Source organism: Syngnathoides biaculeatus, chromosome 20 (genome assembly GCF_019802595.1).
Source record: "Syngnathoides biaculeatus isolate LvHL_M chromosome 20, ASM1980259v1, whole genome shotgun sequence".
NCBI lineage: Eukaryota > Metazoa > Chordata > Actinopteri > Syngnathiformes > Syngnathidae > Syngnathoides > Syngnathoides biaculeatus.
Window position 1 is genome coordinate 7,062,984 of NC_084659.1, and position 12,603 is coordinate 7,075,586.

The 12,603-nt window shown below is 47.5% G+C and overlaps 1 protein-coding gene across 9 annotated transcripts in view; it reads right to left on the bottom strand.

Annotated features, from left to right (window-relative positions):
* Positions 1-162: 162 nt before the first annotated feature.
* Positions 163-12,603, bottom strand: part of ptn (pleiotrophin) — a 28,607-nt gene continuing 16,166 nt past the window's right edge. For 5 of the 9 annotated variants that reach the window (XM_061807043.1, XM_061807036.1, XM_061807039.1 and 2 more), the window contains exons 3-6: positions 8,273-8,370; positions 7,907-8,080; positions 6,260-6,421; positions 221-630 (exon numbers count right to left, since the gene is read on the bottom strand). In XM_061807043.1, coding sequence (XP_061663027.1) covers positions 572-630; positions 6,260-6,421; positions 7,907-8,080; positions 8,273-8,369 — 492 coding nt within the window. In that variant the 5' untranslated portion in view covers position 8,370 and the 3' untranslated portion in view covers positions 221-571. Of the gene's footprint in view, positions 631-6,259; positions 6,422-7,906; positions 8,081-8,272; positions 8,371-10,756; positions 10,904-12,603 lie in introns of those variants that run through there. The other 4 variants (XM_061807040.1, XM_061807035.1, XM_061807034.1 and 1 more) reach the window with 4 other exon arrangements.

The following is a 12,603-nucleotide window of genomic DNA, read 5'->3' on the forward strand; positions in this document are numbered from 1 at the left end:
TATATATATATATATATATATATGAAAATATGTAAGGAATGAAAATGTACATATGCGTCTTTCATAGCTTCCCGAATGACCCCCCCCCCTCCCGACCCCACTTCCCCTCCTCTACAGCGCCCCCTGTACAGTAACAACTGTGATGAGGATTTTTCATGCATCTTAGTGGGTAAAAATTGTGCCATAATCTTTCAGGATGGAAAATAAAAATGTAAAGAAAAAAAAAATAATCACATTTTATTCCTTTATTTGCATTCTGCGAAAATGAAGGGAGGGGGTTTGGGGTTGGGGGGGGGGGATGTTAACTCGAATGAGGATTAATAGGATTAAAAAAAAATTTAAACGGGTAAATTGAGGTAACAACAAATAAAAAGCAGCAAAAGGAGAATAAAATAATCCAGTGGATTGGTGCTGATTTGGTGATTAAATCTAATGTTTTTGTTTCTAGATAAGACGAATTATAAACACTACGAGTCTCATTTGCACGGGCGTTCTCCCGCTACAACCTATGGGGGCATCGTCGACTCCGCCCTGCTCCTGGTCGCCGTCCGCCGGGTCTTCATCGTCGTCTTCACTCGTCCATTCGAGCGCGCTCTCGCTTCTTGCCTTCTTTCTTCTGCTTCTTGGCGTCTGAAGGGCAAAGAGAACGAATATTTTGTAGCAACTTCTCACATGTCGACGCCGTGACCCGCTTCGACGAAAAATGGCCCGTGACTTTCTGGGCAATGGTTTTCTGACGAATTCTTTCTGGCTTCAGCCGTGACTGAGATGCAAAGCGACTTTCATGTTGCTCAGTGAAACCGCCTTCTGGAGACGAATTTTCAAAACATTTGGTTCAGTTTCGCATTTGACGCCGAGTCGACCTCGCGACGTAATAGTCTTGACCTGTCTGGTATCCGTGGTTCCAAATTAGAAGCAATCAGACAATCTCAAACAGGACTTAGAAGGACCCCTGGAAATGCATCAAAAATAATCTTCTTTGAAGCAGGAATCGAAATGTATCCATGTCGGAGTGACAGCTGCGTGTGCATCCGTTCTAACGAAGGCGAGCGCAAATGGGCTGTCGCTCATACGCGCACAGGGCGGGGAGACGGCGGAACGAGTGCGGCGGCGGAAATCTCAAGCTGAGATGTGATTTTCTGTGTCTGCCTTTTTAGAGATAAGCTCCCCGCCGACCCCCACACCGAGAAGCAGAGGGGCGACCAGGGGACGGGGTGGAAGGCGCGCTGGGGGATTGAAGAGATACAGTCGGCCTCCGGCGGATGGATCACAGGGCTTAGGTGGGGGGTGTGGGGTGGAGAAGCAAACAAAAACCAGAAATGTTCAACCTCTACCGTGAGTTTGTGTTTGCAATTCCAATACATGAGCGGGGACGCGGGACCGCAAAGCATTATGGGAGCTGTTCCGAGCGTCCGTGAGATTGCGTATCGAGCTCGGCGGTAACCTCATTTGTTTTCCTTGCTGTGTTATGGCGGTGACAATTTGTTTTCTCGGAACGTTCTTTGGAACGTCAGCCCCCCCGGAGACAGTTTAACTTGACACTCGGTTGGCATGTTTATCCTGAGCGACTTATAAACTTATAGACCTACCAAAACAAAACAAAAGAAAGAAAGAAAAGAAGATTCAGCCCTCCAAGCTTGTTTCTCTTCACAACTTGAAACTTGGTCGGCAAGTCGACCACAAAAAAAGTCTCAAGAAGCCATGATGGAAAATACACTCGAAATAAAATTGTCAGGTCATGTTGGTCATGCCTAGAAAGAGTACCACGGATGCATTATTTGCCTTCAGGGTGCTCGTGGAAAAGTACAGAGAAGGTCAGAAGGAGCTACATTGTGTCTTTGGAGACCTAGAGAAAGCCTAAGACAGAGTACCAAGAGAGGAACTGTGGTACTGCATGCGCAAGTCCGGTTTGGCGGAGAAATATGTTCGAATAGTACAGGACGTGTATGGTGGCAGCGGAACAATGGTGAGGTGTGCCTTAAGTGTGATGGAGGAATTTAAGGTGGAGGTGGGACTGCATCAGGGATCCGCTCTGAGCCCCTTCCTGTTTGTGATAGTAATGGAGAGGCTGACAGATGAGGTTAGACTGGAATCCCCTTGGGCCATGATGTTCGCAGATGATACTGTGATCTGCACTGAAATCAGGGAGCAGGTGGAGGAACAATTAGAAAAATGGAGGCACACACTGGAAAGGAGAGGAATGAAGATTAGCCAAAGTAAAACAGAATAAATGTGCATGAATGAGAGGTTCTGTGGGGGTGGACGACTTCAAATACTTGGGGTCAACAATACAGAGCAATGGAGAGTGTGGTAAGGAAGTGAAGAAACGGGTCCTACCGGGGTGGAACAGTTGGCGTAAGGTGTCTGGTGTTCTATGTGACAGAAGAGTCTCTGCTAGGATGAAGGGCAAAGTCTATAAAACAGTGGTGAGGCCGGCCACGGTGTACGGATTAGAGACGGTGGCACTGAAGAAACAACAGGAAGCAGAACTGGAGGTGGCAGAAATGAAGATGTTGAGGTTCAGGCTGGATAGGATTAGAAATGAGCTCATTAGAAGGACAGCCAAAGTTGGATGCTTTCGAGACAAGGTTCGAGAGAGCAGACTTCGATGGTTTGGACAATGTCCAGAGGCGAGAGAGTGAGTATGTCGGTAGAAGGGTGCTGAGGATGGAGCTGTCGGGCAAAAGAGTGAAAGAGAGGAAGACCAACAAAAAAAGGTTGACGGATGTTGTGAGGGAGGACACGTGGACTGTGGGTGTTGGAGAGGAGGATGCACGAGATGGAAAAAGATGAGACGCTGTGGCGAACCCTAACGGGACAAGCCGAAAGGAAAAGAAGATGAAGTTGACCATTTGCAGGGATGCTTCAAAGGTGGACTCCTCCTTGAAATTTGATCTTACCCAATGTGAAGGCAAATACAAAAGACAGACAGACGACCCTAAATTGTGAGGGGCCTGAGTTTCTGTCATTGTTTGATGACAAACTTCACTTCCTGCGCTATTGTGAAAGCAAACAGAGTATGCAGCCTTGTAAATATGAGCAAATGAATGCAATGTTTTGGATTTCCCACCTGCCAGTGGAAAAACAAAAACAACAACAACAAAAAAAAAAAGAGGGCCCAGGCGGGCGCGTTGGTGCCCCGGGGAATATCACATTTGCTTCTCCTCCGAGTGCGGCGAAAATGCAGATTGAAAGCGGCTGAGCCCCTCATAAACAAACCTTTCAGTGTTTGTAATAAGCAGAGCTGCCAGATGGATGGACGGCCATTACTGCAAATGTTGTTTGTCGCGCCGAACGAAACGGCGGACAGACCATTTGGCGCTCAAAATCGCACGGACTCCCGTGTACTTATGCCCCGTAATAAGCCCCCCACCCCACCGCTGCCCCCTCGCGTGGGGAAACCTAAGCATCCAGTGCACTTCCCGCTTGAAATGCGCATCTGAACGTGTTGATACAAGTGTCAAAAAGTTAAAAAAAAAAAAAAGGCGCCCACTTCCCTACGAGTGCACCTCAAGCGTGTTTGTGTCCTTGCGGCTTGTTATGTTGCCCCAATCACATTTTCAGCTAATGGAATTCCTCCGGCTTAGCTGAGCGGTCATTAAAGGGAATTGAATTGGATGCGGGAGCGCCCCCGCCCCTGCCACCGGCACCGCCGCCGCCGCCGCCGCCACTTCCTGCTGCTCGCGCCGCATTACAGCAAACGATAGGCACTGCGACAAGAGGACGCCGTTGCCTCTAATTTAAGAAATCAACATGACAATAAAGTTAATGACAAAGTCCCCAAAAGGGAAGATTTTTTTTGGTTCTATTTTTTCTTGCGTAACCCGCATCGAGTCGGAGGTATTTTTGACTGAAATAAACACGCGAGGATTTACGGATTCAATTTCGTCACAAACGAAAATATCAAATCCTAATTAAGGAAATGGAATGAAGCCGCTCGAAAGATGCAGAGAGGGAAAATAAACAGCGCCACTTTCTTCAAGAGAAGCTTCTTATTCATTGACTGAAAGCGCAGACGATACCACGCTCTGTGGAGGACGCCGCAATTCGTGCTATGCAGCTGATGCTGCAGTATGCAAAGATAATAAAAGTATATATTCAAGCGCTATTTGGATTATACTCCACTATATAAATGATGCACCACTGTGCAGATGCTACCGTAGGCAATTTAATGTGCAGCGATTCGGGGACTGGGCTTGTCAAGCAGATGTTCCCCCCCTAGGATGGCACCTTCGGACCTTCGATGGCACGTCCTCGCCAATGTTTGTCGGAGTTGTCAAAGCGGGCGCGTGCGTGTCATCTGCCAAGTGTGATAAGGTGGCCAGTCCGCGAGCGATTTGGCAGCGCCGACGCGCGGTGTTTGCAGGTCCATCGCGTCCGGGTTTGCGCAGCTAACAAAAAGGCCGTCGACTCACTCCCGGTCGGTCAAATATTCCCCCCCGCGCAGTTCGACATCCGCTCGTCAGGTTTTTATCCTCGCCGCGGTAGGCGGGAGTTTGACGCTAAAAGCGTGTGATTACATTTGAATAGAGCCTTAACCTCGTCGCCTCGCCTTGAACGCCGACGCGAAGTGTCGAGCCCGCACTTAAGGCGGATTGAGATTCCGAAGGCGCAATCAGATGGCTTCATCTTTGGAGACAATTAAAGAGCATTTATTGCGGCCGTGGAGGGGGAAGAAGACATTTTTCAACAAATGGGCAGCATGAAAACAATCTGCACACACCCCCAAAGAGGAGACAAAAACTCAGACAATCAGTGTTGCGAATGCTTTTGTATCGCGTTGAAGTGTAGAGCGTCGCTATGGGAACGAACCTGATTGGATCACACCATAACTTGGGTCAATTATACCGGACCATAATTGTAGGGAATTGTACTGCATTATTCTGTAATTTCAGTGAATCGTAGTTTACCAGGGAAACGTGTCCATCCATCTAAGTCAGAGCGCATCGAGTGAAATTGTATCTGATTATCACCGGAGGAAATGATATCGTTATTGTCGGGAATCGTGAGGTAATCGGCAAATTTGGAGTCAGAGTGAATCGTACCGGAATCGTAACTCCTGTGAGTCAAATTGTATCACGTTGTAATTGGAGCGAATGTTCTGTTGCATCACGTTGAGGAGTGTATCGTGCGGTCATCGTAATCGGTTGGTATCGCGCGAAGGCAGCGACTCCATCGGCATGCAGGACACGGGCGAGTGTTTGGCCGCTGTCGGTGAGGTTCGGTTCTTTGAGCAGACAGCGCTATAGACAGTCTTACCGTCTCTGTGAGAGGCGCAGACGTGTCCATCCATAATTCATACGCCAACTTCCATGCAGGACTTACGTATGAGAAAACCGGGCGCTCCGCTATTGTGCGCTGACACCTTTATTTATTTAAGGGCACAGTCTTATCGAGTCTATTTGAGAAACGAGCCTAATTGCTGGAATGAAAACAGCGCGCTGAGGCAACCCCCAACTGTGGAGTTCACGTCGGAATCTCAAGTGCAGAAAGTGAAGTGACGAGAAGAGGGGGGAGTCGAGGGATCTGGGGCTGGGGCTGGGGCTGGAGCTGAGGCGGGGGCTGGGGGTTGGCTTGTCAGCATACTCCCAAAACACTGGAGGAACACCGTCACTGTGCGGAACATTGTGCAAGTCTCTTTCTTGAAACAAGAAGAGCACAAGTGTGGGGAAGGGAACTTGCAAACAGACGGAGGTGCTCCTCCAAACTTGACTTTTACATCCTGGGAACAAACTTGCACCTTGGGGTACTTTTCTGCGGCAGGAACTTTTAACTCAAGAATTGGGAACTTTTGGGGGACCCTCTTGTGTATTTGAACGAGCGTAGGTATTTAGTTCCGGGGGGGGCTAATTCATCAGAACCGAAAGAAGATCCGGGGGAGGGGGTAATCCGAGACCAAAAGAAAGGCATCGTTCCGGCGTGCGATATCAAATTCCATTGAATCTGGGGTGAATTACATCATATCGGATCCGAGTCAATCGTGTCGGATAGATTGCGCGCCGATGTGTCGTATCGAATCGAAAGTCAAAATTCGCATCAGATGGTATTGTATGGAAAGCAGAGTCAATCATATCGGATCATACGATAATCGCATCACACCGCATGAAAAATGGAGTGAATCACGGTGGATCTGAGCATATTTCGCAACGTTATCATAGAGCGTCAAAATGAGTTTGTCACCCTTGAAGGTGGACTGCTTGTCAAGGACGGATCTCGAGGCCCTGGAGTGCAGCAATTAGGCCTCCTCTGAGGCGCTCACCTTGCAGCTTGGCCTTGGGAATCTTCCCGCAGGGCTTACTGGCCGTGACCGTGGGGGCACAGGTGGCGTCCATGAGTGCCCTCTTCAGCACGCCCGTCCTGTTCTTCTTGCCCGTGGTCATGTCGCACTCCCCCCACGCCTGGAAGTCGTACTTGCACTCCCCTGCCGAAAGAAATTGACATTATTGTCGGCTCCGCACTTTGCCGCCAGATGCCTTTTTCTTCACGGTCGCTTCTAGATTGATGTCTGCTAACGGGAACAGATGGCGCCGGCTAATAGATGAGAATAATCAGACGCTTCCCGGCAGCAGTTTGGTCCTGGAAATAACATCCAGATACAATCTTAGCAGCTCAAATATTACTTTGCGTTGATATGTTGCGTGGACACCTTCAATTCAACCCTTCCGCACACGCAATTTGCCCCGGGAAATGAGCGCCGTACATCGGCCAGGCACGTTCATATCTGTCATTTTTTAAACCGGTGGGATAAAGGAGGAAGAGTGGTGACGACACTCGTGAAAGACCCTCGAGTCTTCGCCCTCGCTGAATTCCCGGGGTGCTCATCAAGGGGGAGGAGGAGGAGGAGATGGTGGTTGGGGGAAGTGGTGGGTGATTGTGGCGAGGAGCCCACAGGGGACGTACGGAGCACTTTAAAAAGCCTTCAGTGTCTAGAGGAGGCACCTTGGGAATCTGGCAGGAGACCTCTGGCCTGCCCGAACGTGCCCCCACGCACCCAGTGGGCACAAAATTAGGGACAATGAAAAGTACGCGACAGATGTTTGGAGTATTGGAGATCCGGTGTAGTTACTAGGACTGGGCCGGGGGGGGGGGACGGCTAGCATGGACACATCATTTTGCCGATTGTATCGATTCCTATCAAAATGGTTCACGTCGTGACCAAAAGAAACTGGATCGGGTCTGGATTGAAGTGAGTCAAATTGTGTTGCATCGGAATCGGTCTGAGTCGTATCTTGTCGTGAATCGTATTGGAACAGATCGTCATTGGAGTGACTCGTGTTGGATCACAAATGGACCACATGGTATCATAACATAGCTGAGGATTCAGGTCTCGTCCTGACCAGCGTGAGTAATATTGTCCCATCGTATCGTAAAAGATCCTAATTGGCCGTTATCGTATGGTGTCGTAATTGGAGTGACGAACATGTGAATGGGATCATTTCTTCATCGTATCGTCCCAGGACATCCTGAAAAGTGTCCTGATCCCTGTTCCTGTCATGCACTTTGGGACTAACAGAGACTTCCAAATTGCTTCTCGACGGCGCAGACAGGATCCCTTCTGCGTGATTGGCCGCCTGTCGGGACTTGTTGGGGGGGGGGGTGAACAAGTGTTTTAAAATGTGAGCGACTCAGGGGATAGAAGTCAGCCGAACCGAGGGGGAGGGCTTGACAGCAGCAGCGGAGGGGCGGGGGGGGGCGATGGTCACTGGTGCGGAGCGGGAACCCAGACGGAAAACTGAACAAGTGCAATGCAGAGGCAAGAAAAGTGGAACTCGATGGCCGCTGGAACACGTCTTTCTTACAGTTACATTTTGAAACTTAATAACAGAGATGGAATGTCAAAGTGACTCCAAAAGTTCAATCCAGGGACTCAAAAGTACGATGGCATGAAATAGAGAGCAGGGCTCACCTCCGAACTTCTTCTTCCAGTTGCAGGGGATCTTGCAGCGCTGCGTCTTGATGGTCTGCTTGCAGTCGGTGCCGGTGCGCGTTCCCTCGCGGGTGCCCAGGCCGCAGTCGCCCTCGTTGGCCACGCAAACGCTCCACTGCCACTCGCCGCAGTCCGACTTGCGCTCCTTCTTGCCTGCCGGGGGGTCGCCCCGCAATTTGAATCGTCACACTGTTGACATTTTCAACGGACGGCGAAACCCAAGCGACCGGCGGCCATTCGTTTTTGGCCTGCCCGCGATCGGTCACGAACACCACAGGCCGCCGAGACATTTCACACTTTGAAAAAACAACAACAACAACAACTGTAGTGTGGGGGATTTGGCACCTTGTTTGTCCGATTTTCCTCCTTCGGCCGCCATGGCGGCGAGCACCAGCAGGGCCAAGACGGCGGCTCGCGCGCTCCACTGCTTCTGCCTGTGCATCCTGCAAACGTCACCCCAAAACAACAACAAAATGAACAGGTTAATCGAGCGCCAGCCGTGGGGGGGGGGGGGGGGGGACGGGACGTTGATCCTCGATCACGAAGTCGCTCTTTTGTGTGAGGTTAGCTTGACATGAGAAAGAAATAATGCATCATGTCAAGACCAAAATGGAGGAGCGGGTGGGGGAAGAATAGATTAATATTGTTTACTATTATTATTATTATTATTATTGACTGCTCAGTATTTTATGGACAAAGGTGCATTTTAGCTCTTTTCTGAGAAACAGGGTGAAATTTTAGTTATTTTAAAAATAAATTAAAGTACCTACTACTAATAATAATGGTAATATTAGGTAGGACTAACAAAATTATTTCAAATTAATTAATTAATTTTGAAAAAAATTTCAATGCAAATGCAAAAATGATCATTCAATATTTAAACTTTTTTTTCTTTATAGAAATGTCACAGAGGAACCCCCACAGATATGTATATAAAAAATATGATAATAAATTAAACATCTGTTGTGAGACTGTAAAAATCAAACATGCAGAAAAGGGAAAACAACAGCATCACACTCGTGACAAGTACAATGTTTCATTTTTGTCTCCAACTCAAATTGACATGTTGATCACTCGAGTCTTTTTTTTTTTTTTTTAAAGGAGACGCAATAAAATATTTTTCTTTTTTTTTTAAATCCCATCACAGCCGTCGCATTTCCCCGGCAGGAAGAACAACATCCGAGTGTCACGTTGAATTAATCATCAGCCTGCGCTGAAATTGCGTTTAAACTTTTAACGCACTTTGAAATGTGAAATTCAAATCAGGTGCTTAAACGTGACGCTCGAAGGCCGTAAATGAGCCCAGCGTGGCTGTCATCTCCCCGTCGCTATTGAGTCCGCGCTCATCGCGGATGGCCGCGATGACTTTGCATCCGGGCAAAAAGCAATAAAAAGATTAAAAAAAAAATGTCCTCATCTTGCCACTAAAAAGGGATCCTATTGCTTTGGAAGATAAGGCGGCGTCTCGGCCTTTGGGTGGCGCAATTCGCTCCGCTTTCATCAAGCGTTTGTTATGCCTTTGTCCTCTGGGAACTTTTGGAGGACAATTGTTGTGCTAAGCCCAAAAAGGAACCGTGGACGGGATGCGAAGCCAACCCCGACATCCGTTTTATAAACGACTTACAAATTAGCATATTTTTGTGTTGTTTGCAAAAGGTCCCAAGATGCCACGAGAAGACGCTAGAGCCCTAAAAAAAAAACAGGAAAGGACTCCGAATTGGTGTCAAGGAAGTACAGTTCAGTTGCAGAGGGTCAAATATACGAGATGACACCAAAGCCCTAAAAAAACAGGAAAGGACTCAGAATTGGTGTCAAGGAAGTATAGTTGCGCTGGGTCAAATATACGAGATGAGACCAAAGCCCTAAAAAAACAGGAAAGGAGTCAGAATTGGTGTCAAGGAAGTATAGTTGCGCTGGGTCAAATATACGAGATGAGACCAAAGCCCTAAAAAAACAGGAAAGGAGTCAGAATTGGTGTCAAGGAAGTATAGTTGCGCTGGGTCAAATATACGAGATGAGACCAAAGCCCTAAAAAAACAGGAAAGGAGTCAGAATTGGTGTCAAGGAAGTATAGTTGCGCCGGGTCAAATATTCTTCTCTTCTACCATGCTGAATTGTTTTATCATAAAAATGGAGACAAAGTGAGAAATAAATATCTTTACTGTTAATACTGTACTCATTTTAACAGGTTTTTGGTTCTGAACATTTCATCCATCTATCCATCTATCTTCTGAGCCGCTCATCCTCACACGGGACCAATCCCAGCTATCTTCGGACAGGAGGAGGCGGAAAGCCTGAACCGGTTTCCGGCCAATCGCGGGGCACATAAAATCAAACAACCAATCACAGTCACAACCTAAGAGCAATTTCGAGTCTCGAACGAATTGTTCTTGGGATGTGGGAGGAAAGCGCAGTACCCGGAGAAAAACCCACACAGGCACGGGGAGAACGTGCAAACCAGGAATTGAACCCCGGTCCTCAGGACTGCGAGGCCAACGCTGTAACCTGTTGCACCACCGTGCCACGCTGAACATTTAATTCAAAATCAAATCAAATGCAATTAAAGGCCTGCTCGTATGCATACATTTTTTTTTTTATTTCAAGGGATGGATTCAGCGTCAAAAGTCACCATGGGCACAATCGCACGCTATCTGACGACCGCTCTCATAAACGCCGTCATTTTAAAAAAAAAATTTGGGTCTCAAGGAAAGTTGGTCCTTATCCGAGCGCGTCACGTGTCCCAGATGACGCCCGAATGGTGGAACGCAAACGCGGCAGCTGCAAACGCTCCCGCCCGGCTCCGTGTTTGATTGCAAACAATAAACTCACCGGCGTCCTTGGACAAAGTCGCTCTGAGAGAGAGCGAGAGAGAGAGAGAGAGAGAGAGAGGAGAGAGAGAGATTTGCACGAGAGTTATTCGGAGATCTCAGTTTTTCCCCCGTCCGACTGTATCCCACTCCAGAGAATCCGGCGAGGAAGAACCTTCCGGAAATGGTGAGGAAATATCTGATTGCGGAATGGAAATGAGAATAAAACAGGAGGTGAAATTGTTGGGGGACGAGAGGGAAGCAAATGTTCCGAACCAAAAACTGTAAACCACAAATAGGGGCAATATTCTGTGAAAAAAAAAGCTGAGGGGAGGCTCCACAGGAAATTAAATAATAATAATAATAATAATATGTGGCTTCACTGTCATTTTTTTTTCATTATTATTATTATTTTAAACCCGTCTCTGGATAGTTAAAGTCTTCTGACCGCATCTCCTCTTCGCAAAGGTTAAAAATATAGAAAAATGCTGGCGGGAGCTTTAAAACGAGGCTTTGAGGATTATTTAAAGTCCACGCGGGATTCTCGGGGTGGGGGGGGGGTCGGAGCGCAGCGGTCGTTCCACCTGCGGCTCCTCCGGGCGACTGTCTTGTTGAAGGAAAAGAAAATAAAAGACCTTATTCGGCATTATGAAATGGTTTCTTCCAACAACAACAAAAAAAGTCAAACCGTATATGGCAAAATAATTTGTAAATTTCGGACCTCATTTAGAGATTAAAGTACAGTGAGGGAGAGATGCTGACTGAATTGCTGGCCTCTGTCATTCACTCTATGAACTGAGTCATTTTTTTCCCCTCAATCTTCAAAACATTCTACTAACTCCCGTGATATCGACTCTTTATACCATACTTTGAGTGTCAGGTGCCTAAAATCGTCCAATTTTGAGCCTGTTGGTGCCCCCCCCCCCCCCGATAATCGATACATTATCGGATTTCGCCACCTAATCTTCGTTATCGCCTTAAAATCTGTGCTGATCTCAAAACCAAATCGGTACAACGCTGCCATCTACTGGCATCTGTCCATCGTTACAGAGGTACTCTTTCACGCCTATGAATATATTCGTCCGTGGGGGTAAATTCTTGGATTCCAGATGATAAATTTAAACGTCCAAGGCAACGAGTGAATTTATCAAAAATTTTGCGCATTGCGCCACGCCCACAAAATGGCGTTTTGGTGTTGATTAATCGTCTGACTCGCTTCGTCAAAGTGAAACAGTTAAAACGAGCGTCATTTGTCATATTTATCAACGTCGACACTGACACCTTTGCCAGTTAGCATGTTGCGCTAACGGCTAACTCCGCTGCTATGCTTCCTGCTACTTCCGCTGGTGGCGTCAAATCACTGATGAATCAAATTTATCCCTGCTAATAAAGGGCACTCGCAGAACATCGCTCTCTCTCTCTCTCGTGTGATATTGCGTAATTATTTCCATTTTTTTTTAACCTAATGAGGTTGTTAGCATCCTGACTTCTCTGGATTTCATCGCCGTTCCTCAGACGACGACTACATCTGCACGCCCACGCCGACAGCATTTCCACCACTGACGCCAAAACCCGACACGGAGCGCAGCTGAATGCGCAACCCACGCCGCCATCTCGCACGTCATACAAAAGAAAAAAAATATTGATATATCATCAGTGCCAGATGCAGCACGTCCCTCAAACGGGTCTAATTAATTTCAAGACACACCACAGCCGTCAACGCAAAGTAAAGGAAACTGTCACGGAAATAAAAAGCCTTGCAGACGTTTATCGTTTCAGAGCACCTGATCGGGAACGTCGATGGCAATTTGAAAGTAAATAACACCGACAGCAAGTAGCGCGCGAGACATCAAGTCATGTGCGACCGAT